This window comes from Eleginops maclovinus, chromosome 9 (genome assembly GCF_036324505.1).
Source record: "Eleginops maclovinus isolate JMC-PN-2008 ecotype Puerto Natales chromosome 9, JC_Emac_rtc_rv5, whole genome shotgun sequence".
NCBI classification, from domain to species: domain Eukaryota; kingdom Metazoa; phylum Chordata; class Actinopteri; order Perciformes; family Eleginopidae; genus Eleginops; species Eleginops maclovinus.
Window position 1 is genome coordinate 26,172,040 of NC_086357.1, and position 27,877 is coordinate 26,199,916.

The window sequence follows — 27,877 nt, forward strand, 5'->3', positions numbered from 1 at the left end:
ATTCCTTTCAGAATCTTGATAAGTTTAGGGAGGATGGACATATATATATATATTCACATCTGATCCGCATTAATTTCCTTTAATCTTCAGCCAACTGATCCAGGGTCTGATTGACGGGGAGGAGGAGTTTGTGAAGGAGATGAAGATGTTCGCCTCTCACCAGCTGCAGTACCTGGAGTCCAGCCGACACGTCCCCGTCAACATCCTGAACCAGAAGGAGATCATCTTCAGGAACATCAGGGACATTGTGTCGCTGCACGAGAGGTCTCACACACACACACACACACACACACACACACACACACACACACACACACACACACACACACACACACACACACACACACACACACACACACACACACACACACACACTTCCCTTTTATTTTTTATTTGATCTCATCCTTAATGTACGGGTCCATTACACACACGTTATAAAACATGATGTCTCCTCAGGTCGATCCTCCCCGGCCTCAGAGACTGTTCCACGGACGACGACGTGGCGATGCTCCTCCTGAAGAACGCTGGAGACTTTGAGAAATATCTGCACTACCTGACGGGACAGACTCAAGCTGAGGCCTGCGTCTCCGACAAGACTGTCCAGCAGTACTTTAAGGTATTAACAAAACCTGTTGAGACACTGTGAGAATGAACGGGCTGAAAATGCTTATTGTTCCTCATCTCATTTTCTTTGGGAAATTAATTTTAAAAAACAGGAAGTTTGATGAATTGAAGTCAGCTTGGGTTGCAGCGATATCAAACACACGATTTAAAGAGGACCATGTTAGGAATCACTGACCAATATCTGGGTGAAATATTACCTTTAATAAGTCACTCGGTACATTGCAGGAGTTGCCAGAATCTGGTCAGTCTGATGTTCCTGTGATGGATGTCCTCACGTTCCTGCAGAGACCAGTGGAGAGGATCCAGACGTACCAGGCTCTCCTGAAGGTCTGCACACGTTTTACTTTCTACAAATACATGTGTGAAACCTTGATAATTAACGTCAGAGTGATAGTCCTAATGCCTGAAGCAGATTCAAACAAGACTATTGGAGAAAAATGCTTAATAACTGGAGAATTGATATTTATAAGTAAACAAATCTGTTCTTCTCTTCTTCAAAGTGTGTCAGCTGATGTCTGTGATGTGTGTTTGCAGGAGTTTATCAAGAACAAGGCTCACAGTGGTCAGAGCTGCTGCCTGCTGGAGGACTCCTTCTCTCTGGTGTCCTCTCTGCCCTGGAGGTCAGACAACCTGCAGCAGGTCTCTCTGATCCAGAACTACCCGGCACCGCTCATCGCTCTGGGTGAGCCCGTCAGACAGGTAATGCAAATCACTGACATGCATTTAAGTTTGTTACCTTTTTCTTGTTTGAATTTGTTTTTTCTTATGTCAGTAAATGGACTTTATATTTGCACCCCGATAAAACACTGTTTGGTTTTCTCTTCAGGGCGTCTTCACGGTGTGGGAAGAGTCTCCAGAGGTGAAGTCCACCTCCAGAGGACACCAGAGACAAGTATTCCTCTTTAAGGAGTGCATCGTGCTGTGTAAACTGAAGAGAGACTCCGGTGTGAGCGGCGACTCCTACACCTTCAAGAACAAAATGAAGGTGAGATCTGCTCCGTATTCCATCGGGATGCTAACTCTGACCACATATGATGCTAATTCCTCCTCTCACTCCTCCTCCAGCTGAATGACGTGGAGGTGAAGGAGGCTCTGGGTGGAGACGAGAAATGTTGGGGTTTGTGGCACGAGCACCGGGGGTCCGTGAGGAGGCTGACGCTGCAGGGCCGCTCCGCCCTGGTGAAGCTCTCCTGGCTGAAGGACCTGAAGGAGCTGCAGCAGAGAGCCAGTCTGCCTAGCAACAGTAAGGGGAAGCATGGTTCAGCGTATATGTATCAATGAACCGTTACTAAATCCACATGTTTTACTGTTTATATTCAATCATTATGCTTCATTCTTGGATTTACAATAGCAGCTTGAGCTTATTCATCTAAATTTCTGAATAATGTTCCTTTTTTTACCCCTTTTTTCCACACGGATTTCATGAACAACAACCTTGTAATAAAAAAAACCTCAAAGGCTGTATTTAAAATGTTCAGTCCAGTCAATCCATTACTTTTAATCATGCATTTGCACTACACAAGCATTGTAGTTGCATCTTTTTAGAAGTGGCACTCAAAATCTAGTGTGAAATGTGTTTGATTTCCTTTTTCTATCCATGTTTTTTCAACCAAAATTATATTTCTTTGATGCGTTTGTTTCAGAAACTGCACGTTTTTCTTTTAAATCTCTCATGATTTGATGTCTCTGTGTATGTGTGCACTAACAGGTCCTCCCGTGTTTGAGTCTCTGCTGTCTGACTGCACCTCAAAGATAGGAGAGACCATCAAACTGACCTGCAGAGTCTCAGGGTCGCCCAAACCGGAGGTCAGCTGGCTCAAAGGTCAGAAAACCTCATTAAGATATTTACATACTGCACACATTATACCAAAGTGTGTGTCTGTGATTATCTCCTGTAAGGTTTCTTCCTTATTTATCCAAGAGCAACATGTGCAGAGATACCTGTATCATCTTTGGTTTCACACTCCCCCCTGTCTTAGACGGCCTTCCTCTGGAGGACGACCCCCGTCACATCATCACAGCGGACCGCTCTGGCTCCTGCAGCCTGATCCTGGACAGCCTCACTGCGGAGGACTCGGGGCAGTACGCCTGCTACGCCTCCAGCTCCATGGGCAGCGTCGGGACTCTGGCTAAGGTGGTGGTGCGCGGTGAGTCTGTGGAGGAAACTGAACCAAAAATATGTTTAAAAACCCGTCCAAATCCAACCAGAATATCCTTTGATGTAATTGTCTTTTATTTCCCATATCTTGCCTTGAAGTACCGTGGGTTCTTCTGTAAATTGCTAGGATTATAATCGAGTCCAACTACCTTTAATTTAAACAGGTTAAGGGGTGTGTTCTCGCAGGAATGTGAGATCCGTGCAAAGCCTCCGTTTCCAGTCATTTGGAAACAGCTGATACTTGAATGTGTGTCTTCTTCTCTGCAGCTCCCCCCAGGTTTGTGTGTCGGCTGGAGAGTGCGTGTCTGATCGAAGGAGAGGACATACAGTTCACCTGCTCCACTCTGACCGCTCCTCTGCCACGGATCAGGTATGGAAACAACTACAGAAGTTACCAAGGGTTATTGTGTGTGACAAAAACATCTGTATTTCCCGCTCTTTCCTGCCTAGCGTTCTTAAAAAAACACTATTTCTTATGACATAAATATTTGTAATTATTACCAACATTTCTTCCATGAGAAAACCTACCGTGCATTAAACCTGACTTTTGTTCTGCAGGTGGATGAAGGATGGCAGAGAGTTGACGGAGCAGCAGAAATACCTGATCCTGAACGATGCTCGGAGCGGCATCTTGTCTCTGACGGTCATCAGGGCGACTGAGGCAGATATCGGACAGTATGAGTGTGAGGTAAACAACACAGTCAGGAGATTCAATGCTTTAATTTTAAAAAATGAGGAGGAAGGAGACCAGAAGGGGAGAAAAGGGAGGGATATTGTGCTTTTTATCTTCTGATTTTGGATGTTCTGTGTGTTGTAGCTGAGTAATGAGTTTGGCTGTGTGAAGTGTAAAGCCGGTCTCTGCCCCGCCTACGTCCCGCCGACCGACATCGAGGACGACCGGCCTCAGGACTTACCTCCTAAAGGTAGGACAGACCGAGACGCTGGAGGTAAATATCCTGCACACAGGGTGCATCATGGGAAAGAAGCACATGCCATTGTCCAGTTCCTCCTCACTTCTGATCCCATGTTTTACTTCACATCATCACTTCTTTGTACCTCCCAAAAAAAACAACAATTTCCACTCTCAACAACTCATCCATTTTATCCAGTAGATCCATTTTCAGATTTGACTCATCTTCCCTTTTTTCATTTCACACACACTTACAGCATACTTCCAAATACCATACCACTTATCACTTGATTCCCGGGGTTATGGCTTACACTGCATTGGTTTATACTGTGATATGCATGAGTCAAAAACATCCTACACCTTCCTTCATTTCTACATTTTTTCATCTCTACATTTTTTCATTTCATGTATTTCTATATTGTCTAATTGTCCAGATTTAAAAGCCAGCATGTGGTATTTTTCCCTAACCTGCAAAAGGCATTCACTTTACACTTTCTTCTGGCACAAGGCTCTACTTAAGACCTTGTTTTAATTTAATTTGTTTTATTTTATCCGAAATTGTATGTGATTTTTAAAGTTAATTAACGAATGAATTTATTTTATTTATAGATTTTCTATTTACTTATTCAACTCTATTTAAATCGTTTACTGCATGTATCTCTCCTATTTTATTAACTATCCCATAGCATGTTTATCATACTGTCTTTTAACCTTTAACCATCATACATCAGACATTTTTTACAAGCACTGTTTAACATCTGAAAACCATTGAGCGTGACGACATGTTTTTCACTAATTTGAATCTTTTTCTTTCTTAGTTTGTTTGAATTGTGGTGATTTCATTTTCACTTGTGTGTGTATTTTACTTTGAGAGTGCGTAACGTTACAGATCAATCAGTCAAAACTGTTTCTTACCGTGTTCAAATGCCATAACCCTGCGGGATCCAGTGTCTTCCATCCAACATCGACACCATTCTGTATTCCCAGCATCCTCACCAGTGAAAAGACATCAATACATTTTTTGTATGGAATGTTTTTTGTGTTTTTCATCACGTTTCCACTTTCCACAGAGGGCACGGGTTGGGGTTAGGGATTCAGATTCAGACGGACTTGTTTTTAAGGTATTGCTTAAGCTCCAGTCAAAGCACAATGGTCATATTTTAAGCAACAATACAGTAACAAGAAGAATGCATAAACCTACGGCTTCAAAACCTGACCGATTCAGTGAACTACTTAACATTTTAGAAGTCAGGAAGGTAAAAGATGGCCGTTTATGTTAATAATAAACATAGCATGAGCTTCTCCTGCAGCTTGAACATCTCCATAGCTGCATGAATAGGGTATAGAGAGTCTGTACAGTATTATGTATATCTTTTGGTTTACGCCTATAACTAGTTATTGTAATTCTTGGAAAATGGGAATGCAAATCCAAGGGTTGTTGTTTCCAGAAATAAACCGTAGATGGGACGGACTAGATGTTTTTAGAACAAAAGTCAGATGGACCTTGACAGTTAAAATTCAATACAGATAAGTAGCACTTTTACTGTCCTATATGTAGGTATTTGTCGTCTGTACTGGTGTCTATTGTTTCACCACTGTTACTGTAGGAAGTCAAATAGAACCGTAAGTCAGGAGTGAGCAAAGTGCAAAAGAATAATGTGGATTAAGTTGTCTCCCTTCTTTATTCTGACTCGGTTCACCAAGTTTTCCTCGCCATTGTCCGTAACCTTCATGTTTCTCCATCTTCCCCTCGACTACTCCTGAAGCAGGAAGTTCCTCACATGGACCGCTCCATGTAAGTCATCATTGTCACGATAACAAATAACCTCTCAGCATTTCCCTTTTCTCTCCGGCCAACGCATGCCTGGTTAACTCCTCACTCCTACCAACCCCAGATGGTCATGTGCTGGGCAGGAGTGGGCTACGCTCACTTCCTGTTGATGTGTTAGGGGAGTTAAACCCTCACGTCCAGGTAAGGAATGCACTGATAATGTTCCAGGTGTGTAAGGTAATGTACTTTTTACCTCTTTTTGCTGCATATATTACCTCAAAATATGTGTGTCACTCTTAAATGCGTATTAAGGAGTTGTTTTGTTTCTGTAGACGCAGACTCAGAGGGGTGGTCGGCTGCCTTTGTGAAGAAATGGCTGCAGACTGATTTCAGCCCCACCTCCATCGCTAAGATGCTCTTCCCCCCTGAACAGTACGTTTAGTGTGTCTATGACATGTGCCACGAGTTGACACAGCGCTTGCCTGACCAATTCTGAAGATCTGTCCCGTAGTCGGAGGTTTTAACCACTTCGGAGTGTATGATCAACAAGGTTCAAGGGTTTTCCTTGTCATACTCACAGCAGCTACAGTGTCGTTATGGCAATGAAAACCTTAAGTCCAGAGCTCCTCCAACAATCTTCATTAACAAGACTAAACAAACAGACCACTAAATCTAACTAAACGGTCGTCCATGGCCAAAGAATGTACGCCAGCAGGACTCCCAGAGGTCCACGAAAAATACTCAGGTCAGCTTAGTCATGAACTGGCAACAACAAAGAGCCAGAGCTGCCCCGCCGTAAGAGAGATAGCAGCAATACCCCAAGGCTGTAGAACTATGCCATGGGAAAGGAGAGAGTGATGGCCTGGGTTAAAGGTTAGATACCTCGACCTGGTACATTCTGTCTGTGGTGGGTTGATTGAAAAGTAAGGGAGGAATTATCCAATGAAAAATTACAAAATGTTTGTGGAGAGTGGACTCAAGTCACACGACCTTGACTTGAGTCACAAGTTTGATGACTTTTGACCTAATCTAAAAAGACTTTCAACTCACTTTTGGATTTTAACACCAGTGACTCTGGTTTGGACTTGAGCCTTTTGACTCGAAAATACATTTGAAAGCTTGTTCCCTTCGTTATTTTATTTAAGTCCACACTTAGTTCCCCTTTCCGCATCCAATCAGATGAAGGAGAGAACCATTTGAAAAAATTGACTTTACTTTTGGCTTCCCAGATGGGAGAAATGATACCAAACCTACTTTTGTTTGTGTACAAAAACATAACGAGACCCATTACGACTTGTTTAATTCTCTTATCTCTTAGTTTCGGACTTGCAACCTGACTTAGTCTCTTTCTAAGAAGTGGTTTGTGAAAGAGTATCCTTTAAATGATGAAATCCATGAATGAATTTGCTGAATATGTCTTGATGGGCTCTTCCCAGGAATGATCAGTAGTATTTTATTATTTACTTTGATTTTATCTTTCCCCCCCAGAGCTGAATGTACTGAAGAGGCTGTCCCTGCCTCGGCCTCCGTGGATCAGGTGGTGCAGCAGCCTCTGTACCTGGAGGAAGAGGAGGAGATCTTCATCTCAGAGCAAATGCAGGAAATTACAGACGGTATGAAAGCCTATTTAAACTACAAATACATAACTGATCTTACTTCTCCCTGCTCTAGCGCTTTTAATTAGTTGTACTGTTGTTGCAGCTGTTGGATCCTTTCATTTGTGACCTAGGGCTTTTATTTTGAAAGGGAGGTTCACATGATTTCAAAGTAAAAGCACTTTGCTGAAATGACCCGCCTGTGCATCCATTAAATTGACTTTACAATTATAACTTCAGACAAAAAGTTGTCTTTTCTCCACCTTAACATTACTTTATGACTTTAATCCCACTTGCATACTCACTGATCTGATCTCCCGTTCAGCCCCTCCCTCCATCCAGGTCCCGGCTGAGGATCTGTCTGTAGAGCCCGGTACACCGGCTACATTCACTGCCATCATCACAGGGAGACCCACTCCTAATGTGCAGTGGTACAAGGTAGGGTGCACGACACTGGTGGTAGCTACCTGTCACTCACATGTTAGCCCCGCCCTAATACTTAACCTGGTGTACATTTTCACATAGACTTCCACACAATCAGACCAGTTTGTCGCCCCCTGCTGGATATTAGGGGCTTTGTTTGTACTTAGACCTTATAGCTCTCCCTACTAAACCTCTTCTTCGTGATTTGAGGATGGAGAGGAGCTTGCAGCTGATGACAATGTGCAGATAGTCCAGCATGGAGCTCGCTTCTCCGTGACCGTAGTGTGTCCCGAGGGCGAGGACGGAGGCACCTACACCTGCGTCGCCTTCAACGAATCCGGACACGACTCATGCCAGGCGGAGCTCACCGTGGAGGAAGGTGAGCAGTGTGCCTCGTATTTAAGTCTAAACAGCGTTTGAATTAAAAGGGTTGTAACTGATGTTGATTCAGGTGTTGGACTTGTTTTATTCTCATGTTCTGTTTCCTATCAGGCCCTCTGGAGTGTCAGGAGCGAGAGGTGGAGCTCGGGAAGAGGAGAAGGTTATTCTCCGTCTACGATGTCCACGAGGAAATTGGAAGGTGAACATACTCAATATTAGTAAATCCAACCTGCCCTTCAGCCCTGTTAAGATTTAATCTGATCATCTCTGTGTGTTTTTAGGGGAACCTTCGGCGTGGTGAAGCGTGTCGCCCACCGGCGCACGGGGGAAGTGTTTGCTGCTAAGTTCCTCCCTCTGAGGAGCAGCACTCGGACCAGAGCCTTCCAGGAGAGAGACCTGCTGTCCCGCCTGGCTCACCCGCGAGTCGCCTGCCTGCTCGACTTCTTCTGCACCAGACGCACTCTGGTGCTCATCACAGAGATGTATCCTTCCTGTTTCAATGCTACAACACACAGTATGCATGCTTACTGAGGGAAATAGATGTTGTCACTGTACACATTTAGATAAAAAAGTTCAGAATTATATTTATTAAAACTGCTAAAAGATAAAGAACGGAGGAGTAAGAGGATTGAAGCATTTGCAGAAACTACAATAGTCTAAGCAGCAACATTTATTAATGATTACAATAAAATCCAGCATTTAGCAATAAAATAACATGATAAAGAGCCGTGTGTTTTACAAACATGGTTAGATGATGTTAGCTTCAACAAAGCTAGCCCAAAAAACCTTGTAATAAGAAATGATCCCATTTTGAAGAACGACCAAGCAGCGAGGCACTTGTTTGTGTTCTGCCCAGCAACCAAGTGCATATAAAAGTCCTGCAATCCAATTTCTGGTTAATGTTCATTGACCTTTGGTTCCTAGTTTGTGAAACTTACTGGTGATTCATACGTCCTTTAAATTAGGAGACCTCAATATGACCTAAAATAGGGTTTAATTTTGTTGGATTTGTATTCAGTTAAGAGTTCTTTGACACCATTTCTAGCTGCTGCTCTCATGGACTTCTGGACCATCTATTATTGAAAGGATCAGTCTCTGAGAAAGAGGTGCAAACTCACATTCATTCACAAAAATCTTGCTAATATCATATAATGTCTCTTGAATAATACTCTCCACTTTCTTTCAGGTTCAGTCGTACATGCAGCAAATCCTTGAAGGAGTCGGTCACATCCACAGCATGAACATCCTGCACCTGGACATCAAAGTGAGACTTCCTGTCCAGCTTTTCAAAAATAAAACCGTGCTATTATTCATCTTTCTTAACTCCATCCTTACTTATCCTCCCGTCAGCCTGATAACATCCTGATGGTGTATCCCCCCCGAGATGAGATTAAAATCTGTGACTTCGGCTTCTGCCAAGAGATAGACGCATCCCGACACCAGTACAGCACGTTTGGTACGCCGGAGTTTGTGGCCCCTGAGATCGTTCACCAAGAACCGGTCACTGTGGCCACGGATATCTGGTGAGTTTAACCTCTAATACAAGACTTGAATCGGATAGTATTTCTTTACTTTTGTTGTGATTAAAATTCTTTCTAGACATATCCCTCTTACAGTGCAGAATAAGACACACTGACATGTCCTTTCTCTGTTTGGAAACGAATACCGTGGAGAATTAGAGGCTTTCAAAATGAATAAATCATCTTTTATATCCCTCCTAGAAAACACACGTTTAAATATGCACTTTATGCAGTTTTGTTAAGTCATGATTGCTTCTTTTTTGGCTTAGTCTTCCTCCCACATTACCCAGGTTACTTATCTTGCCTTATAATTAATATAATGTGTATCTCTTATTCTCTCTCTTAGGTCTGTGGGTGTTATAGCTTATATCTGGTATGTATCACCACACCTCAACATCTTTAATCTGCAGTTTAAGAAGCTGTGCATATCTGCTGAGTTTCTGTGACTGTTTATCTTATTTTTAATCCTGATAGTCTGGTGTGCCGCTGCCCGTTTGTGGGGGAGACGGACCGGGCCACCCTGCTGCGGGTGGGGGAGGGGACTCTGAACTGGGACGCCCCTGATGTGACCTACAGGAGCCCCGAGGCCCAGAAGTTTCTGCACATGCTGCTCCAGCCAGATCCAGAGTGAGGAATGGGTTTTATTATTGATAACACTGCCACATCGATCGATTATGGAGGAGTATAAGGGTTAGAGAGGAGAGGAGAGGAGAGGAGAGGAGAGGAGAGGAGAGGGGAGAAGAAGAAGGAGATCTTTGTATATATTTTGCATTTTGGAGAAAATGTCAAACTTTAAAAGTATGTGCTGGCGATACTAGTTTTTTCCATTAAATCCACTTTGTTTTCAAAATCTCAACTTTATCTTTCATAATCTTGACTCTAACCTCAACATTTAGGCTTTATTCTAGATATTTCAAATGTTATTGAGTTGAAACCTAAAAAATCACTCTAAATGTTCCTCTATTGTAGGAAGCGACCCTCAGCCTTTGAGTGCTTGAGCCACGAATGGATCCAGGTGAGAGGAAATACTTTAAATCTGGGTTTACTGCATGCTTTTTCTGAAGTTAGGAGTATAAACACACAATACTTTATTACTGTGTTCACAGGACGAACATGCAGGAGAAGATACGGAAGACATCAACACAAGGACTTTGAAAATCTTCATCTCAAAACGGAAATGGCAGGTCAGTTGCAGAAAGTGCTCGATAAGATAAGGAAGTGAGCATCCCAAGATCCCTCTAATGAAAGCAATGCTGTAAATAAGATTTTGGGAAAAACACACATTTATGATAAATGCTTAAATGCAAAAAACAGAAGTAAAAGAAGCTATAAAGGAACTACAGCACGGTCACATGACTTCACGTCACCACCGCTAAGCTAAAGGCGGCTAATGTTCGGGGTGATGACGTCGGCCTAATTCCAAACCACACCCTAACCACTCCCGCTCCGTCTGTAATCACACTCACAGCTAAAGGGGGGTTCCTGCTTTCAGATGGAGGGTGTAAAATACAACAGTAAGCTTTGGGACAATCCCCCCTCTCCGTAATGCCGTAACAACGGTTTGTAATCAGCAAAAATAATGAATCATACTCTCTTTTGTTTGGAATTGGACCATAGTCTTGCGACGGCCATTTATAAATGTTAAAGCTTCAAAATTCACCAGAGGGAAATAACCTGACGTATGTTGTAGAGCAGAAATCTCTAAAATCTCAAAAATGTGTTAACCAATGATCTTATTTCAGGCGTCTGACCAACAAACATTCAAAAAAACATTGACTTTGGGACGAGGGAACATTTTTGGCTGTCAAGAGAAAATCCTGCACCAATCTTTAAGCAACTTGTTCAAATAACATGATCTGTTTTAAGATGTGAAACAACTGATCTGTCTTCACCCCTGTCTCTCCTCTCTTCCTCCCCAGCGTTCCTTGACCTCCATCGGGTCGGTCCTCACGCTGAGGCTGATCCCCGAGCTGCTGGACGCTCCGCTCAGAGAGACGGCGGTGACGGTGCCCCGGGAGCCCCAGGAGCACAGCAGCTCATCCCTGAGCAGCGGGTCCTCCTCGGAGTACGATGAAGCCGACTCCTGGGACTGTTTCCAGCACTACAGCCCGACGGAGGAAGAGGAGGAGGAAACTGAGGAGGAGTACGATCCTTTTACGGAGCGAGCGCAGATCCAAGAGTCTTATCCCAAACTCCACCTGAATGAGGAAGAGGAGCTGACGTTAGGGGAGGAGGAGGAGGATGTGGAGCTGTTAGGAAGGAGCAGTGTGTTGGATAGGAGTATCAGCAGGCAGTCAGTCGCTTCGTCGGACGTCTCCTCCCAACACACTCCTCAGAGGGAGCGGCGGTTCAGCAAGGACAGCAGTCAGTCTCTGTACCTGTCCGATGGAGACGAAGGGTCAGGCAGCGATGGAGGTCGGATCCCCCGTGGCAGCGTCATCCGAAGCACCTTCTACAGCACCTCCCATCAGCTGTCTCCCATGTCCGCCAGACACATGACGCTACGGGACAAGTTCCAGGCCAAGAAGCAGGAGCGGGGACGTAAGCCTCTCCGGAGAAGCCTTTCCGGACGCCTCAATGAGCCTCTCATCGAGTACGTGGAGGACGACCCCGAGACCAACCGTGGCCAGAGACGGGGGTCCGTGCAGCCGGCGATGCAGAAGTCCTGCTCCTTTGATAGCGGGGTTAGCCTCCCGCACGCTAACGCACCCAGGAGGAGCAGGTCTCTGGACGAGTACTCCCGGAGATCTCCGAGCTCACCGAAGCCGGATGACGAAGAAGAGGGGTCTCAAAGTCTGAAGGAGGTGAGAGATCAGCACTTTATTATGTCTTTGACTTCAGTTGTGTTGCTTTTACCTGAGCTGTTGCTAGTTCTTCTTGTTTCTCCACACTGCAGGGAGACTTGACCGATGATGAAGCAGCAGGAAGGAACTTGTTGGCGATCCCGACTCCTCAGCGACCAGCGAGAAGACGAGGCTCCATTGCTCCGGTACAAAGTGGATCAGCTGTTCCCTCGAGCCTCATCGCTGGGAACAGGAGGATGCTGGATCCAGATCAGGCAGCCCGGGAAACCTTCGCCGGTTCCCAGGGATCTCTGGCCGACTCGTCTCTCCTGGAGCACGGTGGCTCTGAGTCCTCGAGTCGACTCGGGTCCTATGAAGAGCTGAGTCATGGTCTAATCAGATCTGGGGAGAGCGAAGGGTACGACGATCAAGGCGAGCCTCTGATCCCCCCGTCACCATCTTTCTTCCAGGCGGTTAAACCCAAGTTCCCTCAAGCTCCGCCGCGCAACCGCAACCGCACCCGCACCCGATCCAACCCTAACTTATGCGGTCAACTCCCAGCGAGCCCCAGCCCCAGCCTCACGTCCCTGCAGGCCCCCGAGAGGCCCCCCAGAGCCAGGGACAAGAAGGACAGCGGGGGTCTGCAGAGGCACGCATCAGCCCCAGCCCTGGACCTCCCGCCCCCTACTGGGAAGTCACCCAAGCTGGGTCTGCTGAAGATCTTCCGTCGGCAGTCCTGGACCGGACACTCGTACTCGCCGCTGGACAACCAGGCGTTAGGACCCACGCTGGGGGAGATCATGAAGCCGGACACCCCCACCATGTCCCTGAGGAAGAAGATGAGAGCTTCGGCCTCCAGTCTGACCAAGCTGTTCACCAGGTCTAAGGAGGATGTGAGCAAAGGAGGTGAGGGATGGAACAGACGTTTGGTTGTTTGACTCGTATATCTCCACAAGTGGTAAAAATGTACAACGGATTTCAATCAATAGAATATGAAACATTCCCAGAGTCAAGAAACTGGTGGAGAGGAGGGAATTATTTCTTACCTGAGCCGTTGCTAGTGTATTTTGTACATAGCTACTCTGTCATGTTGTTTGTGTTTCTCTCACAGGTCCGATAGTGAAAGGTTCAGCCCCCACCCCTCCTGAGAGGAAGCGCAGCTCTGGTCTGGAGAGTCCGAAGAAGAGAGCCTCCAAACTCCTGCCTTCTTTCAAAATACCTGCTTTCAAGAAGAACAAAGGTAGTACAAAAGTTCATAAGGCTTGAAACGTTATGTGCTAAAGATCTGCTAAGAGTGTTTTTTGTGTTCCTTCATGTTCTGCAGATCTGCTGATCCGTCCAAACAAAGCTGAAGTGTTCCAGTTAGACGGAGGTGGCGTCCTGCTGGTGTGGAAACCAGTCCCAACCAGTGATCCCGTCACTTACTGTGTGCAGTACAGCACAGAGGGTGGGTGCACACATCATACAGAAGCACAAAATCCCTGATGCATGAATCCACTGCAAGAGCATTAAAGGATATATGATAGTCTCAAGATTTATACTTCAGTAAGAACAAGGTTACATGATTTCTCCCGTAACGTCAGTCTGAATATACCTGTATGCCCCCTTCATCTGGGACACGTTTAGCACCTGTCTCTTTAAGAAAACCTCCCCAAAAAAGTCTAGTCTGCTTTAATTGGCTTGCGAAGTTAATTGCAAATTTAGTCCTCAAGTTGCAGGGGAGACACACTGATGGGGGGGATGTATTGTAAGGATTATGTGACTTAGGAAAGGGGAGTTTAATCTAAATGAGTGGTTGAGTCTCATGTTCTCTAATGAGGTCACATGTTTGTAGGGCTCTGAGAAATGACAGTCTTTCTTGATAAGTTTGCAGGAGTGATGGATTAAAACTGATGCTATACCTCCTCAGGGCGGGAGTGGACGGTGCTGTCGGAGGAGGGGACAGAGAGCTGCTTGGTGGTGAAGGACTTACCCAGAGGAGCCTCCTATGTGTTCCGGGTCGGCTGCATCACCAAGACCGGTGCCGGACCCTTCAGTGACGCCTCAGCTCCCGTCGTCATGTCCACGCACCCCGAAGGCAAGAGAAACTCCCTCTAACATGATGGTGCTGTTTGCTGTTTCACAAAGATCCTCTCAGCTCAGGGTTCCCCGACTTTTCTGTTTTATAGAGATCCACATTCCTCTCATCCAGACTGAGACCCTGGGGGCAAAGGTCACCGGGTCAGACCGACAGACGACGCACAAGAACTACAACTTCCTGTCTGAGATCAACAGGTGGGATTCGGCATGGAAGATGCAACTTTCTTTGACTTAAATGTATTTACCAGAGGGAGAGGTACTCAGATCTTGTACTTGAGTAAAAGTACAAGTACTCAGATCTTGTACTTGAGTAAAGTAGAAGTACTCAGATATTGTACCTGAGTAAAGTAGAAGTACTCAGATCTTGTACTTGAGTAAAAGTGGAAGTACTCAGATATTGTACCTGAGTAAAGTAGAAGTACTCAGATCTTGTACTTGAGTAAAAGTAGAAGTACTCAGATCTTGTACTTGAGTAAAGTAGAAGTACTCAGATATTGTACCTGAGTAAAGTAGAAGTACTCAGATCTTGTACTTGAGTAAAAGTAGAAGTACTCAGATCTTGTACTTGAGTAAAAGTAAAAGTACTCAGATCTTGTACTTGAGTAAAGTAGAAGTACTCAGATATTGTACCTGAGTAAAGTAGAAGTACTCAGGTCTTGTACTTGAGTAAAGTAGAAGTACTCAGGTCTTGTACTTGAGTAAAGTAGAAGTACTCAGGTCTTGTACCTGAGTAAAGTAGAAGTACTCAGGTCTTGTACTTGAGTAAAGTAGAAGTACTCAGGTCTTGTACTTGAGTAAAGTAGAAGTACTCAGGTCTTGTACTTGAGTAAAGTAGAAGTACTCAGATCTTGTACTTGAGTAAAAGTAGAAGTACTCAGATCTTGTACTGAGTAAAGTAGAAGTACCAGAGTGTAGGAATACTCTGTCACAGTAAAAGTATTCTAAATGTTCCTCCAGTGAAAGTAGAAAGTACTCTCCTCTAAATGTACTTAAAGTAGTGACAGTAAAAGTAGTCATTGTCTGATTGGTCCATTTCAGAATAATATCTCTGATATGTTTTATAATGATTGATCATTAAAGTGTTCTCAGAGCTGGTAAAGGTGCAGCTCGTTTGAATGGCTTTGTATACTGCAGGGTAGCTGCTGGATTTACTGCAGGTGAACTACAGTCTGATTTAAGGGCTGATTATATTTACCATCATCAATCCTAATCTGCCTAGCAACTAAAGGGATTAATAAATGTAGAGGAGAAAAACTACACCATTTACCTCTGAATTGTAGTGCAGTAGAAGTAAAAAGCAGCATAACATTGTACTTATGTAATTGTACTTAGTTACTTTACACCTCTGGTCAACCTGGTATTTGGTTCTGATCGAAGACTCATTTATAACGTTGACATTTCAAATTTTATCATAGCTAACTTTTAATATTTTGTGCATCTAATCCAAGCACTTGTTGGTAAAAATCTCTAAACTCCTTAAAGTTTTATGTTTTACTCATTTAGATGTTTTACTAAAACTGGCCACCAGGGGTCACTGCACCACTGCTATATAAAACCTGTAGACCACCCTCCATGTTTACCTGCTTATTAAGAGTCCCAGAAGTAAATGCATTATTAAAAGAAGAGTTTCATTACTTTCTTTTATGCTTATATCCCTAATTTCCCTTACCGTCCTCCCTCAGGGGGCGTTTCAGCGTCCTCACCCTCTGCAGAGACGTTGAGACCAGCCAAGTGTTTGTGGCTAAGATCACCCCGTACCAGGCGGAGCAGCGGCTACTGGTTCTGAGGGAGTACCAGCTGCTGAGGAGGCTGCACTACCCCCACCTGCTGCAGCTGCACACCGCCTACCTCACCCCCCGACACCTGGTGCTGGTGGAGGAGCTCTGCCCTGGCAAGGAGCTGCTCTACAGCCTGGCTGCCAGGTAGAGAGCGGCCTCAGACACATCGTTCAGAAACCAGAAGTGTGTGTGTGGATTTACACTGAAGGGCAACATCAAGCACAGCATTGCAGTGGAAAACATGACTATTACTTACTTGCTACCTCATTTCCAACCCCTTATGTACTCGGTTTTCCTCTCAGAGATCAGTACGCTGAGACCCAGGTGGCCGAGCTGCTCCTCCAGATCATCAGTGCGGTGGACTACCTGCACAGCCGCCGGGTCGTGCACCTGGACCTGAAGTCCGACAACATGCTGGTGGACGACTGCAACCACCTGAAGATCGTGGACCTGGGCTCCGCTCTGTCCTTCACCCCCGGGCAGCCTCTCAACGTGGAGCACATCCACGGACACTCGGACAGCAAAGGTACTCGCCTGGATTCACCTCAAAAGCTGTCAGATTTTGCTATTTGTTTTTTAATGTACTAAAGCTTTGCCTGTCGTGGCCTCCAACAGACTGCCGCAGCAAAGGTACACTTTCTTTAGGAGAGGACGGATTGATGGAGGGAAATAATTCTGCCTAACTTCCTCCAGCTGATCCTAGCTAACAAACCCAAGTCCCTTTTCTCATCTCTTCTTTCTTTATCTACTTCTTCTTTTAAAATAATAGAGTTAAGTGTGTGAATGTGTGTGTTATTGTACAACCTCTCTGTATAACTCCACCCTCTCTCTCTCTCTCAGTGTATATCGTCCTCCCTAAAGCGCCGGAGATCCTGGAGGGTCAGGGAGTCGGACCTGAAACAGACGTGTGGGCTGTTGGAGTTCTGTCCTTCATCATGTGAGTTTAAATTAATGGGTAGAAGAGTTGAAAAAAGTCTTGATTCAGGAAGTAGTTTTCTTTTCTTTTGTTAGGATTCCACATCCAAAACATTTACCACAGAGCATGTTTTCCCCTCTCTTCTCCAGGTTGAGCGCCGACAGCCCGTTCCACGCTGACCACAGCTGGGAGCAGGACAGGAACATCAAGAAGGGGAAGATCCAGTTCGGACGCTGCTACCCCGGCCTGTCCGAGGGGGCGCTGACCTTCATGAAGAGCAGCCTCAACAACAAGTCCTGGTGAGGGGCAAAGTCTTAAAATATCTGCATGAATTAAACTTAAAGGAAGGAGTCAGCCTTCTCTCGATTGTGCTCATACAATACCTTTTAAAAACCAAGAGTGTTCAATTTTACATTCGGTTTCATTTCATTCTATTTTTATGTAGATTGTGATGTGTGTGTGTGTGTGTGTGTCTGTGTGTGTGTGTGTGTGTGTGTGTGTGTGTGTGTGTGTGTGTGTGTGTGTGTGTGTGTGTGTGTGTGTGTGTGTGTGTGTGTGTGTGTGTGTGTGTGTGTGTGTGCGTGTGTGTGTGTGAATGTTACATTTTATAGCATCCTGGGACCAAGAACTACTCTGTATTATTATTCGTTGTTCAAATACAAATAAAACCTTCTTTTGAATCTTTTTAACCGACAGTACTACTCAGAAATCCAAATATAGGTTAATTAATAAATTAAATAACTGTGCAAAGTGGTTTACGGAACAGGATTAGGGCAACATGTGATCATTTTTTGAGATTAAAACAAAACAAAATCTGAATTTTGTAATTATTGTCGTCTTTTATTTTGAAAATCTCAGAATTTAATCTCGGAATAAAAGTAGTCAGATCCAAAAACGTTAAATGTGTACCTAATGTTCTTCCTTAGGTGCTGCATTTTCTTTAATTTGTATTGTGATTAATTGTTTAAAAAGTTGCATGAGTGAACTAAGAAGATGAATGTGTGTATTATAATGACATATCCTCTCTGCAGGGGAAGACCCAGCGCTGCCGAGTGTCTGCAGAACCCGTGGCTGCGAGCACATCGCGCCCGTCACTCCAAAGTGAGTTTCTCCACCGACAAGCTGAAGGATTACCTCCAGCAGAAGGAGGAGAAGCGAGACCTGGTGTGCACCAAGATCCAGGGGCCCTTCTTCCAGTAAAAACTATGCAGCCTTACAAGCAGCACGTTTCATTTCAGCCAGACTTCGGGAAACATTTGAGTTTCCTCTGATTTTTAAAAGTTGATGCGTCTTAATGAGTTTCATGTCTTTATCTGTAAGCTTGTTAGTGTGCTGCCTCTGTGTGCTGGAAACAGATCAGGGATAAGTCTTTCAGAGAGTTACGAGTTTTAAAATCTCGACTTAGATGTGGAACTGATGCACGAGTTTGGCCTTAAACAGTTTTTCTGAGTGATGTATTTTATTTGAAATGGTTCACACGTTGCCTTAAAGTTATAATGTACAAATGAGAAAAATATTAGACTTATAGGTTTTATTAAATGCCTGATAATACTTCAATAGAAACCTGAATGAATTGATGAGTAACAGATTAAATAAATGGCACAAAGGTTTGTCTTCACAGTCTTTATTCAGCCCTTTTGAACAAATTGTTTTAAATGCAGTCATTTTATCTCAAAGTCTGAGCAAATTTGCAGCAGTAAATATTTAAACAGCAATAGTAGTTGAAGTAGTCATGAACTTAACTATGAGTGAATATATTTATGCCAAGAATACAACAATCAAATGAATGAAGTGTAAATATGTTTGCAGTGAGGGACAGATGTGTACAGGACTTTATCAGTATGAGTTTAGGGTCAATACAAATCAAATTTAGCTCTGAATTTGGCAGTAATACCTTGATTTCAGTCGCTGGTCTTACTAAATCTAACTCAAACCCTTGTTCTCTCAGACAGGAACAAAATATCGGAGTGTCAGGGATAAAGAAACTGTACTGAGGAAACCTTCAAAGGGCGGAGGAAAAGATGAGCGTTTATTTAAGATGCAGATGAAGTTATTCAGGCCAGAGTCACAGCAGCAGAAAGATCTTCCTCCTTATGATTTGGCCTCCTGAGTTTTCTGGATTTCCTGTTTAGAGAAAGACGAGCATACTTTAATCTTTGTGCCTTTTGTGAGACTCCGTTAAAACCAAAGTCCAGCTTTCAAAATCTTTCTTGGGTAAAAAGCACAAAGATATAATAAACTTCCAAAAAGTTCATCATCATCATCATCATCCCATTAATCTAAATGACCTGATTATGATTTCTGATGTTAGTGTCTTCCAAAGACTTTCAAAACCACTGCTAGATATTTAAACCTTTAATCATATGTCAACATATATTTAATACTTGATTTATGTTTTGTATTATATTAAGAATCTTCAACGTTATTTATCCATGCATTTAACCCATCCGATGACAAGGATAAGTGGGCTGATATTGTACACCTGGGGAGCAATGGGAGGTTAACTGGGACCTCTCCAAAGTAGCAGTCCACACTCCATATTTTGGGTCTTTTTCTGGGACTTGAACCGGCGACCCTTCGACTCCCAGTCCCAAGTCCCCACTGATTGAGCCGCTGTCGGACTATAAAGTTACAAACACCTTAAGGTAAAAAGTAATAATGTAGTGGAGTAAAACATACAACAGTTACCTCTGATATTTAGTGCAGTAGAAGTATATAAAGAAGTACAAGATGAAGTATGAAATGTACTTTCTCCACCACTGCTTCAAACGGATGGTCTTATCCTTGAATGTAAACAACAACAGCTGGCTTTGTACAGGAAGTGATGACGCTGGATGTGTTTATAGTTGAACTCACGTCACTGAGGAGGGCTCTCAGCTCCTCATAAGCCCTCTCCAAGTCATCGTTGATGATCACCACGTCGAACACCCCGGGCTCGTTGCCTGCAGGGGAACATTGGATTAGTTCAGTGATGTTCTTTATCTCAGGTGTCTTTATTCACGTCACACCGAGACACTCACTGAGCTCCATGTCGATGCGAGCTGCCTCCAGACGCTTCTGTAGACTCTCCTCCGTCTCCGTCTGTCTGTCCCGCAGACGCTTCTCCTGAGAGACGCAAAGACACACGTTTAGGTGCTTCGTAAAGAAACCACTGAGCTGCAGTTTTGCACAAGACTCACAAAAGTTGTATTTGTTTTTACTTTTCTTTTCACCAATTTAATTTGACCATCCCGATTTAAGAGGTTTATCGTCAAAGGAAAAACAAACGTGTCAGGCCAATCAATTCAAGAGTTTTTAGTCAAAGTAAATCTAGCAAATGATGTAATATGCTGATCAAGTTTACAACAACAAACAACCATAACTGGAATATTTAGATTTCATCAAGAACATGGTTGCCATGTCTGCAGATTTGAATTTGAAGAACAGTTTGTATTTGTTTCAAGACATTTTCATCGACCCAAATTGAAAATGAGGAGTTTCTTTCAAAGGAAATCTTTATAGAAATGTAATGAGCAGAAGTATACGTGTACCACAACAAAACACCTACACTACAGCAATGTTTTGAAGGAACTTGACACATGATTTGGTCTCAAGTTTCTTAGCTGCTTATATACCAAGTGCACAATTTCAATATTTTCCCATCTCAGGTGAAGTTAAGTCTTACCTGATTTCGCTTTTAAATTGTATTTCAAAACCTCAACTTAGTTTTTTTGTTTTCTTAATAATATAGATTTCCGTAAGAATCAATGCAAACGTGTGTGGTTGCTTGCCAGCTTCTAAAAGAGTCAAGCACGACTCATTGCTGGTAACGCCAGGTCAAATCTGTGGTAATGAAATAGTTCATTATAGAGAGATAATGCTGTTTTAATAATGGTCACACATAGAGCTATTGGTGCCATGCTTTAGTATGACATGCACTTTCTTATGGGGAACTTGTTCACCAAGTTTCAGCCTACATGCACAAACAAGGACAGAGCATTTAGTTATTAGTTATGTTACATTAATGCAGTATCTATTAGGAGTAGGACATTTACCAGGATCTCCATGGAGGGGGGCTGGATGGAGATGTAGATGGGGTTCAGGTCGGTCTCTTTGATCCTCCTCACCCCTTGGATGTCCACGTCCAGGATGCACATCAGGTTCTTGTCAATCACGTCCTGAATGGCCGCTTTACTGCAGAACCATCATCATCACGTCATTCAATCATATTATTACATGGTTTAGTTGAATACTAGATTCTGATTGGTCGGATCAGAACACGTGACACGTGGTTAATCCAGTAGTACAGACCGCTGTCAAGGACTGTAATGACCGTTGTTGAGGAGGATCCAGAAAGAGAAAGAGGTTAAAGACGGAGCGCTGGACGTCAGATAAATCACCAGAAGACAGACAGGAAGTCAACACTAACAGGAACACGGTATGGGCTCTGCAGAGTTTAAGGACTTGTTAGTGGATCAGAAACTGTGAACAGATGTGAACAGTTACAGAAAACTACCAGTGCTGCCGTAAAGTTGTTGTTGATGTCGCAGTTCCAGCCGTTGGTGCGCCCGGGAACGGAGTTTTTTTTTAGCGGTAGAAATACGATCATTTTTTAGTCAATAAAATAATTAAAATTAATATTGGGACTCGAGTCGTTAGTTTGTTTGGCCGTGTAATAAGCGTCGGGCTCCCTGATCAGCCTGTCGGGTGTTCTTTTCCCTATAATGACCGCCTCGCTGCTCACTATCCCTAAAACAACCGTCTGAACCTGGACGGGATTCACCTTGTCTCGCAGGTATTGAGAGTCATCGTGTGATTGCGCTGCACGTAGAGACCGAGTTAAGAGGATCGCTGCATTGATCCCAGCTGCTCAGACCCTCACAGCAGGGAGTGTGTGTGTGTGTGTGTGTGTGTGTGTGTGTGTGTGTGTGCGTGTGTGTGCGCGTGCGTGCGCGCGTGCGTGTGTGTTATCCTCAGAATAAGAGGAAGAGATTAAATGTGACACACTGAGGTGCTGAGCTGCAGTGCTGCTCTTTCTGACCCGAGAGAGGTCAAACAGCCATCTGCCACTAGACTGTTTTATATCCTGCTGATCCCTGCGGAGAGGATATCACACAACCAGAGGTGGTCTGATTGATAAAAGTAGTAAAAGAAAAAACTCCACTGCAAGTTAAAAGCCTGCATTGAATGCCTTAAATAGGTATAAATCGCTATAAACAGCTAAATGTACTTAAGTAGTGAAAGAAATTCGTTATAGTGCAGGTAAATGTTCCCTGCCAGTGTGTTACTATGATGGTTTTGGATTATTCGACTGTTGCTTTAACGTGTATATTCAATCCAGATGTGTGAATATAACTACTACAGCTCAGAGAAACACGTCTGCCTTCAGTTTATCAGAAGTATTCAAATTGAAAATCACCCAGTTTAGAGATATTGGGTCTTCCCTGCACAGAAACGGTGTAAACAATGTAATCTGAAAAGTACCTAAAGCAGTAAAATAGACCAAAATGTACAATATATTCAAGTGAAAAGGAACGTAACATGAAACAATAAAGAATAAAATGTGAAATTGAGAATAAAATATTTTCAAATACTGTGTATATATTACATTAGAGTATGTTACCATTGAACCCAGGACAGTTCTAGCTTCTATTGACCTGAGTTAAACCAGTACAAATGATATTTTATTGTATTTTAACTCATATAAACTGAGCTTTTCTTAAAGGTTGACACCCTGTTAATGAATCCTGAAAACATTTTTGTATACATAGATTGATAAAAATGTGCACAAACAACAATCATGCATCTGAGTGTTGGTTAGAAATCTCCATGCAGACAGTAAATATTTACCTTGTTCCATACATGTTGCCGGAGAACTCTGCGTTCTCGATGAAGTCTCCGTTGTCAATTCCCTCCTGCATGGCCTCTCTGGTGGTGTAGTGGTAGTCTGTAAGATGCATAACGTTAGCAATGAGTTTTGCCGGGAGAACTTGCACGATATAGTTAGCTACAGTTGACTCTAGTTTCATCACGATACACAGGGAGGGTTACGGGAGAAATGAAAGGTATCGTGTTCTCCTGTTAGCTCACTGACACTGTGTGTGTGTGTGTGTGTGTGTGTGTGTGTGTGTGTTATTATCAGTTACTTCTACTATAGAGCAGGTGATACTGTCCATACTACATTTCACACGCTTAAATCTCACATCTCAAAACCTCTGGAGGATCTAAAACAGCGTTCAGAGAGTTTAAGAAACAAAGTCTGCTTCTCCAAACTCTACGAACACTGCGGTAACACACAATCATTAGCGTGAGAACGTAAAGATGCTGCAGGTATAAGTGGCTTTGATGTAAACCGATGGAAAATCCGCCTAAAAACAAGGTGCATTGGAGCTGCAGGCGGTAACCTTTCATATTTACTGAATCTGTCAGATAAAATGTGAACTGAAAAAATAACGTTCCTCTACTTCCTGCTTTGCTCTTAATGACAAGGTCTTTAATACAGAGTTAAACTGATCTCCACTTGATGCCAATTTGATTGATGGTCACATGCAGTGATGGGCCGGGCAAAAAATGCATGTCTCTAATTGGTTGAATTCAGTCAAGAGCGGTACAATTTAAGAAGACAGGAACATGATTTTTTCAGATGATCTGCCTCATGCACTACTGTCCAGATTAAGACACAGATTCAGCAAATATGATAAAGACTTTTCCTTATTTAAGGTACATTTACAGAGTGCAGCTTTAAATATTTGAATATATGTTTAAAAACCACAATTTGGTGCAAAGGGAGAGTCATTTCTTTTGAACTTTACAAAATAACAACCATCGTTTCCCTAAAGTTTTAGGACGTCACTGGCAGAAAAAGCCCAGATAAATACTGTAACAGATCCCCAAATTAATTCCCATTATATGTCTCTCTCCTGTGATACTAATGGTTGTCATCAACGCTTCTTCAGTGGGAAATAGAAGGACAACGGGACAGGAAACGGGAATCACTACAGACAAATCACAGAGGGCTATTTTCAAGACTTTTTACTCCAAAGTTTAAACTGTGTCGTCCTGATTCTTAATTTCTCTTATCGTTTGTCACGTAATCAGTGACTACAGATCTGATAATTGGTGCCTGGATGATGAAAGTAACCGCTCTGCTTTAAGACAGTGATCGGGAATCACTCGGAGGTCACCTTTATTTGTGGGTTCAGATTCGTTAGGACACGAAAAAGACGTTTCTAAGTCTTCAGAGGAATAGACGTCTGCTACGGGAAATAAAGTCGCCCCCAGAAGCATGGGGAGACTGTTCAGCCCTATGGAGAAAGCAAAGAAGGCACAGAGAGGTTTATCCCTTTATATCCACGTTATCTTTACAGAGGAGACAACACCAGCGTGCAGTTCACTCGGGAGTAAGAAGTGTTTTTGATGAAGGGGAAAGAAGGCGGGGCTGGGAAATGTGGAGCACGAAGAAGAAACAAAAAGTGCAAAAGGTCATTAATGTAACTTGTCTGTCATAAAATCTAATTAGATGACAGTTTTGGGACTTAAAGAGGCCATATAATGCTCATTTTCAGGTTCATATCAGTATCTAGTGTCTCTCCTGGGACATGTCTCCGTGCTTAATGTTCAGAAAGCTCTTTATGTTTCTCGTACTGCCTGTGCTGCAGCTCCTCTTCTCACCCTCTGTCTGAAACCAGAGCTGCTCTGATTGGTTAGCTGGCCAGGCTCTGTGGTGATTGTTCAACTGCTTAGAGATGTCCCGTCCCTTAGCCTGTCACGTACAAATAGTTGGATAGCTATCCAATAGAAGCGTGAGTGTTACATGGTGATGTCACTATGTTACAGAAGTAAACAAAGGAGTCCTATGGAGGCGTTTCACAGGGATATTTGAGCCTTTGCAGACCGTTTACATGCACATAACAGGGAGGGAACACCCCCCATTTAAACATAATAGGGCCCCTTTAAGTGAAATCGTTTTTTCAGTAGGAAGCGAGCCACTCTTTGGACCACAGTTTGGAAATCTCTGGTCTAACCCATATAGAAAACTACTACTGTCCTTATTGTAATTGTGAACGGCTTGATACTTTCTGAGGTTAGAAAATGGATATCATATTTAATATATGACGTGCAAAGACTGAGACTGAGGAGAAGACAACACGTTATTTACTAGATATGACGTTGAGATGTGTGTGTTGATGGAACAGTGGTAGAAACAGATGTTTGGGATGAGGAATAAATGAATGCATGAATGTCACACAGAAGGTAAGGGTTTTTAAAACAGTTTAGAGCCATTCGTTACCTTTGCCGTCTTCCTCTCCTGGTCGTGGGTTCTTGTTGTGTCTGTATGGAGCAAAAGTCTCCGTTAAAACTCTGGGATGGTATTAAATCATCAACAGTGGCTGCTTTTTAGTTGATATCCAAGCAAAATGGCTGCAAAACTTCCATCCCAGCATTTAAAGGAGCCATATCGTGCACATTTTCAGGTTACTTGTATTTCGGGTCAACATCTTTACACATTATCATCCTCCTTTACAAGAAAGCAGTATGCAATATAGCCTTTATATACCCACTCAGATACACTATGAACTGTGCTTCACTTTGAAGAGTTAATATCTAGTATTGCTTGGTGTTTCTCCTCAAACTTAATCCTACATGTCCCATAAGAAGAGGCTCAATGGCTTGTTGAATCCCATGTTTCTGACCAAGACAGCCCCAGAAATATGTCTTATAGACACATGTCCTCATCCTCATATGCACTGAAAAGCTTAAATAATGAACTCAGTCACTTCCTGATTCCTCTCCTACTTCCCCACAAACGTACGTGACACGCTGAACCCGAAGACGCCCTCGTGCTCCTTCATCAGCCTCTTCATCAGAGTGCTCTTCCCTGCTCCGGAGGGGCCGCTCAGCACCACGGGTCTGGGTCCGGACATTATTCTGAAAACAGGGTTAAAGGGAAGTGAGTTTGTGCCAAGAGCAGATCACCATCACATATCTGGTGAGGGAGGAGATCTGAAGATAAGGAAACACGAGATCCGTTCTAGCATTGAATACAGGACATTTGGTGTTCTGTTTCAGCTGCACCAAAACCACTAAACAGTCGCTGGTTTACCTGCAGGGAAAATACAAAGAATAAACACTGAAAATGCTTCACAAAATTGACCTGTTGTCGATTTAGCTTTGAGACAAAATCCCGGGTTACCCATTCATCTGTGTTTGCATGCCCACTGTGGAGGATATCATGAGGCCTCGAGGCAGGTGAAACACAATCTTCTGATTAATTAAAGTAGTAACACGGTCAGATTCAACCCCAACACGACTGTAGGGTTAAATTCATGTATTTTATTTTGAAAATTGGTTTAGGATTAAAGCATTATTTGACAGTTTTCATGTTTACTAAGAACTCCTCTTCTTCTTCACCGTTCCGTACCCTGCTCCCCGTACACCGTGCATATGGCAGCCCGCTGCTACTAACACTAGGATTGGGTAAAATGTCCCCCTCTGGGACCATTAAGGGCTCCTTCTTCTTCTACCTGTGCATGATTACTGCAGGGCTGTTAAAGGCTCACTAACCGTCAGCGGGTGAAAGGTCACTGAAGGTAATCCTTTGATCCGAGCTGCTCTTAAAACCAGCCGATCTCCACTCCTTCATTATTCTGCTTTTAATGAATGAAATGACACTTAGGGACATTCTACTTTCCTTAATTGAAATATGTAAACGTGTCTTAATTGCTGCAGCCTGCAGGTTAGGGTTACGGGTTTCTGTTGATGGAGTCACGGCGGGTCAGTGAGGGGGATTAATTGGATCGGGACGAGTGGAACAAAAGGTCCGGGACAGGTGAACCCATTACTTAATGGTTCACCTGCAGATTTGACATAGTACACGCTAAAAAGTTACCAATAAATACATCTCCAATTCAACTTTGAGGTTCTAAACATGTGTAAAAGCAGGCAGAACAATAACACGCATTATAAATATCAAATAGGGCTCAAAAGATCCTCTATTTCAGCCTTTGCTAATTGTTTCCTGCATGTAAGATGTCCGCCTTGAATTTAAATGTAACGCACACAAGATTTGTCCCAAAATCAGCATAAACATACTGTACAAGCTTTTATTATTGTTTACAGGTCAACAAAACAACAATAACGATGCTTTTCTATTAGTTTTATACCGCTTTTTAAACTCCCATTAATCATTCGTGCGGGTTGTGTTCATCAGAGCTGCAACGACAAGCTAAGTAATTGATGACTTCCAGAATCAGGGATGGATATTTGTCCCAGTTTTCTGAGATTTAGAGAACAAACAAACATCTATAAGGAAATAAATTGTTGTGAAGGTAAACAAAAATGTGTCCTTACCTCTCCTTACGGCGCAGAAAAGAGTGTGTGTCGTACAGTCGTTTGACAGCAGATGATTCTTCAGCCAGGCCCTCTAAGTACACTACAGTGTGTGTGTGTGTGTGTATGTGTGTGTGTGTGTGTGTGTGTGTGTGTGTGTGTGTGTGTGTGTGTGTGTGTGTGTGTGTGTGTGTGTGTGTGTGTGTGTGTGTGTGTGTGTGTGTGTGTGTGTGTGTGTGTGTGTGTGAGTGTGTGTGTGTGTCTGTGCGTGCACTGTCAGATCACTGTCAGTCTGAATTAGCACCACCTCCCCTCAGCTCAGCGACCAATCACATGTGAGCACACTGCAGCAGAAAGTGTGTGTGTGTGTGTGTGTGTGTGTGTGTGTGTGTGTGTGTGTGTGTGTGTGTGTGTGTGTGTGTGTGTGTGTGTGTGTGTGTGTGTGTGTGTGTGTGTGTGTGTGTGTGTGTGTGTGTGTGTGTGTGTGTGTGTGTACATATAATTAAGAATACATTTTTGCACACACTTGTTGCTCAAGTACCAGGTTTTATTTTTGGGTTTTGAAAGGAAATTTAAGGAGGTAAATATGAGGGAGTAAAAGATTGACTTCCTCTGCTGATCGTAAAAATCA

At 43.4% G+C, this 27,877-nt stretch overlaps 2 protein-coding genes across 2 annotated transcripts in view; one reads left to right on the forward strand and one right to left on the reverse strand.

The window, feature by feature from the left end:
- obscna (obscurin, cytoskeletal calmodulin and titin-interacting RhoGEF a) overlaps nucleotides 1–18,548 on the forward strand; it is a 48,199-nt gene extending 29,651 nt beyond the window's left edge. The window contains 36 exon segments of the mRNA XM_063890618.1: nucleotides 91–264; nucleotides 457–616; nucleotides 850–951; nucleotides 1,159–1,323; nucleotides 1,451–1,609; nucleotides 1,690–1,867; nucleotides 2,333–2,446; nucleotides 2,604–2,771; nucleotides 3,050–3,152; nucleotides 3,341–3,470; nucleotides 3,600–3,705; nucleotides 5,796–5,895; nucleotides 6,952–7,076; nucleotides 7,384–7,496; nucleotides 7,692–7,860; nucleotides 7,974–8,061; nucleotides 8,144–8,344; nucleotides 8,908–8,968; nucleotides 9,049–9,126; nucleotides 9,213–9,385; nucleotides 9,729–9,755; nucleotides 9,857–10,009; nucleotides 10,352–10,397; nucleotides 10,489–10,566; nucleotides 11,302–12,186; nucleotides 12,279–13,071; nucleotides 13,277–13,405; nucleotides 13,490–13,612; nucleotides 14,075–14,242; nucleotides 14,334–14,439; nucleotides 15,927–16,166; nucleotides 16,325–16,548; nucleotides 16,638–16,652; nucleotides 16,863–16,959; nucleotides 17,088–17,237; nucleotides 17,970–18,548. Coding sequence (XP_063746688.1) covers nucleotides 91–264; nucleotides 457–616; nucleotides 850–951; nucleotides 1,159–1,323; nucleotides 1,451–1,609; nucleotides 1,690–1,867; nucleotides 2,333–2,446; nucleotides 2,604–2,771; nucleotides 3,050–3,152; nucleotides 3,341–3,470; nucleotides 3,600–3,705; nucleotides 5,796–5,895; nucleotides 6,952–7,076; nucleotides 7,384–7,496; nucleotides 7,692–7,860; nucleotides 7,974–8,061; nucleotides 8,144–8,344; nucleotides 8,908–8,968; nucleotides 9,049–9,126; nucleotides 9,213–9,385; nucleotides 9,729–9,755; nucleotides 9,857–10,009; nucleotides 10,352–10,397; nucleotides 10,489–10,566; nucleotides 11,302–12,186; nucleotides 12,279–13,071; nucleotides 13,277–13,405; nucleotides 13,490–13,612; nucleotides 14,075–14,242; nucleotides 14,334–14,439; nucleotides 15,927–16,166; nucleotides 16,325–16,548; nucleotides 16,638–16,652; nucleotides 16,863–16,959; nucleotides 17,088–17,237; nucleotides 17,970–18,138 — 6,070 coding nt within the window. The 3' untranslated portion in view covers nucleotides 18,139–18,548.
- guk1b (guanylate kinase 1b) lies at nucleotides 18,539–25,845 on the reverse strand. The gene is made up of 8 exons (XM_063891631.1): nucleotides 25,726–25,845; nucleotides 25,208–25,248; nucleotides 24,102–24,221; nucleotides 22,768–22,864; nucleotides 20,973–21,111; nucleotides 19,959–20,043; nucleotides 19,795–19,880; nucleotides 18,539–19,062 (listed from the first exon to the last, which is right to left on the reverse strand). Exons 1-8 carry the CDS (start codon nucleotides 25,839–25,841, stop codon nucleotides 19,030–19,032), a joined length of 717 nt encoding a protein of 238 aa, XP_063747701.1. The 5' UTR covers nucleotides 25,842–25,845; the 3' UTR covers nucleotides 18,539–19,029.
- Between the last annotated feature and the right edge of the window lie 2,032 nt (nucleotides 25,846–27,877).

Excerpts from the sequence above, each read along its gene's own strand:
- guk1b (XM_063891631.1), bottom strand. The coding sequence starts at position 25,841 with ATGTCCGGACCCAGACCCGTGGTGCTGAGCGGCCCCTCCGGAGCAGGG. Across the intron at positions 25,249-25,725 it reads GGGTTCAGCGTGTCACGTAC|ACACAACAAGAACCCACGAC; the intron begins GTTTGTGGGGAA and ends TGCTCCATACAG. Across the intron at positions 20,044-20,972 it reads CCCCCTCCATGGAGATCCTG|GAGAAGCGTCTGCGGGACAG; the intron begins GTAAATGTCCTA and ends TGCGTCTCTCAG.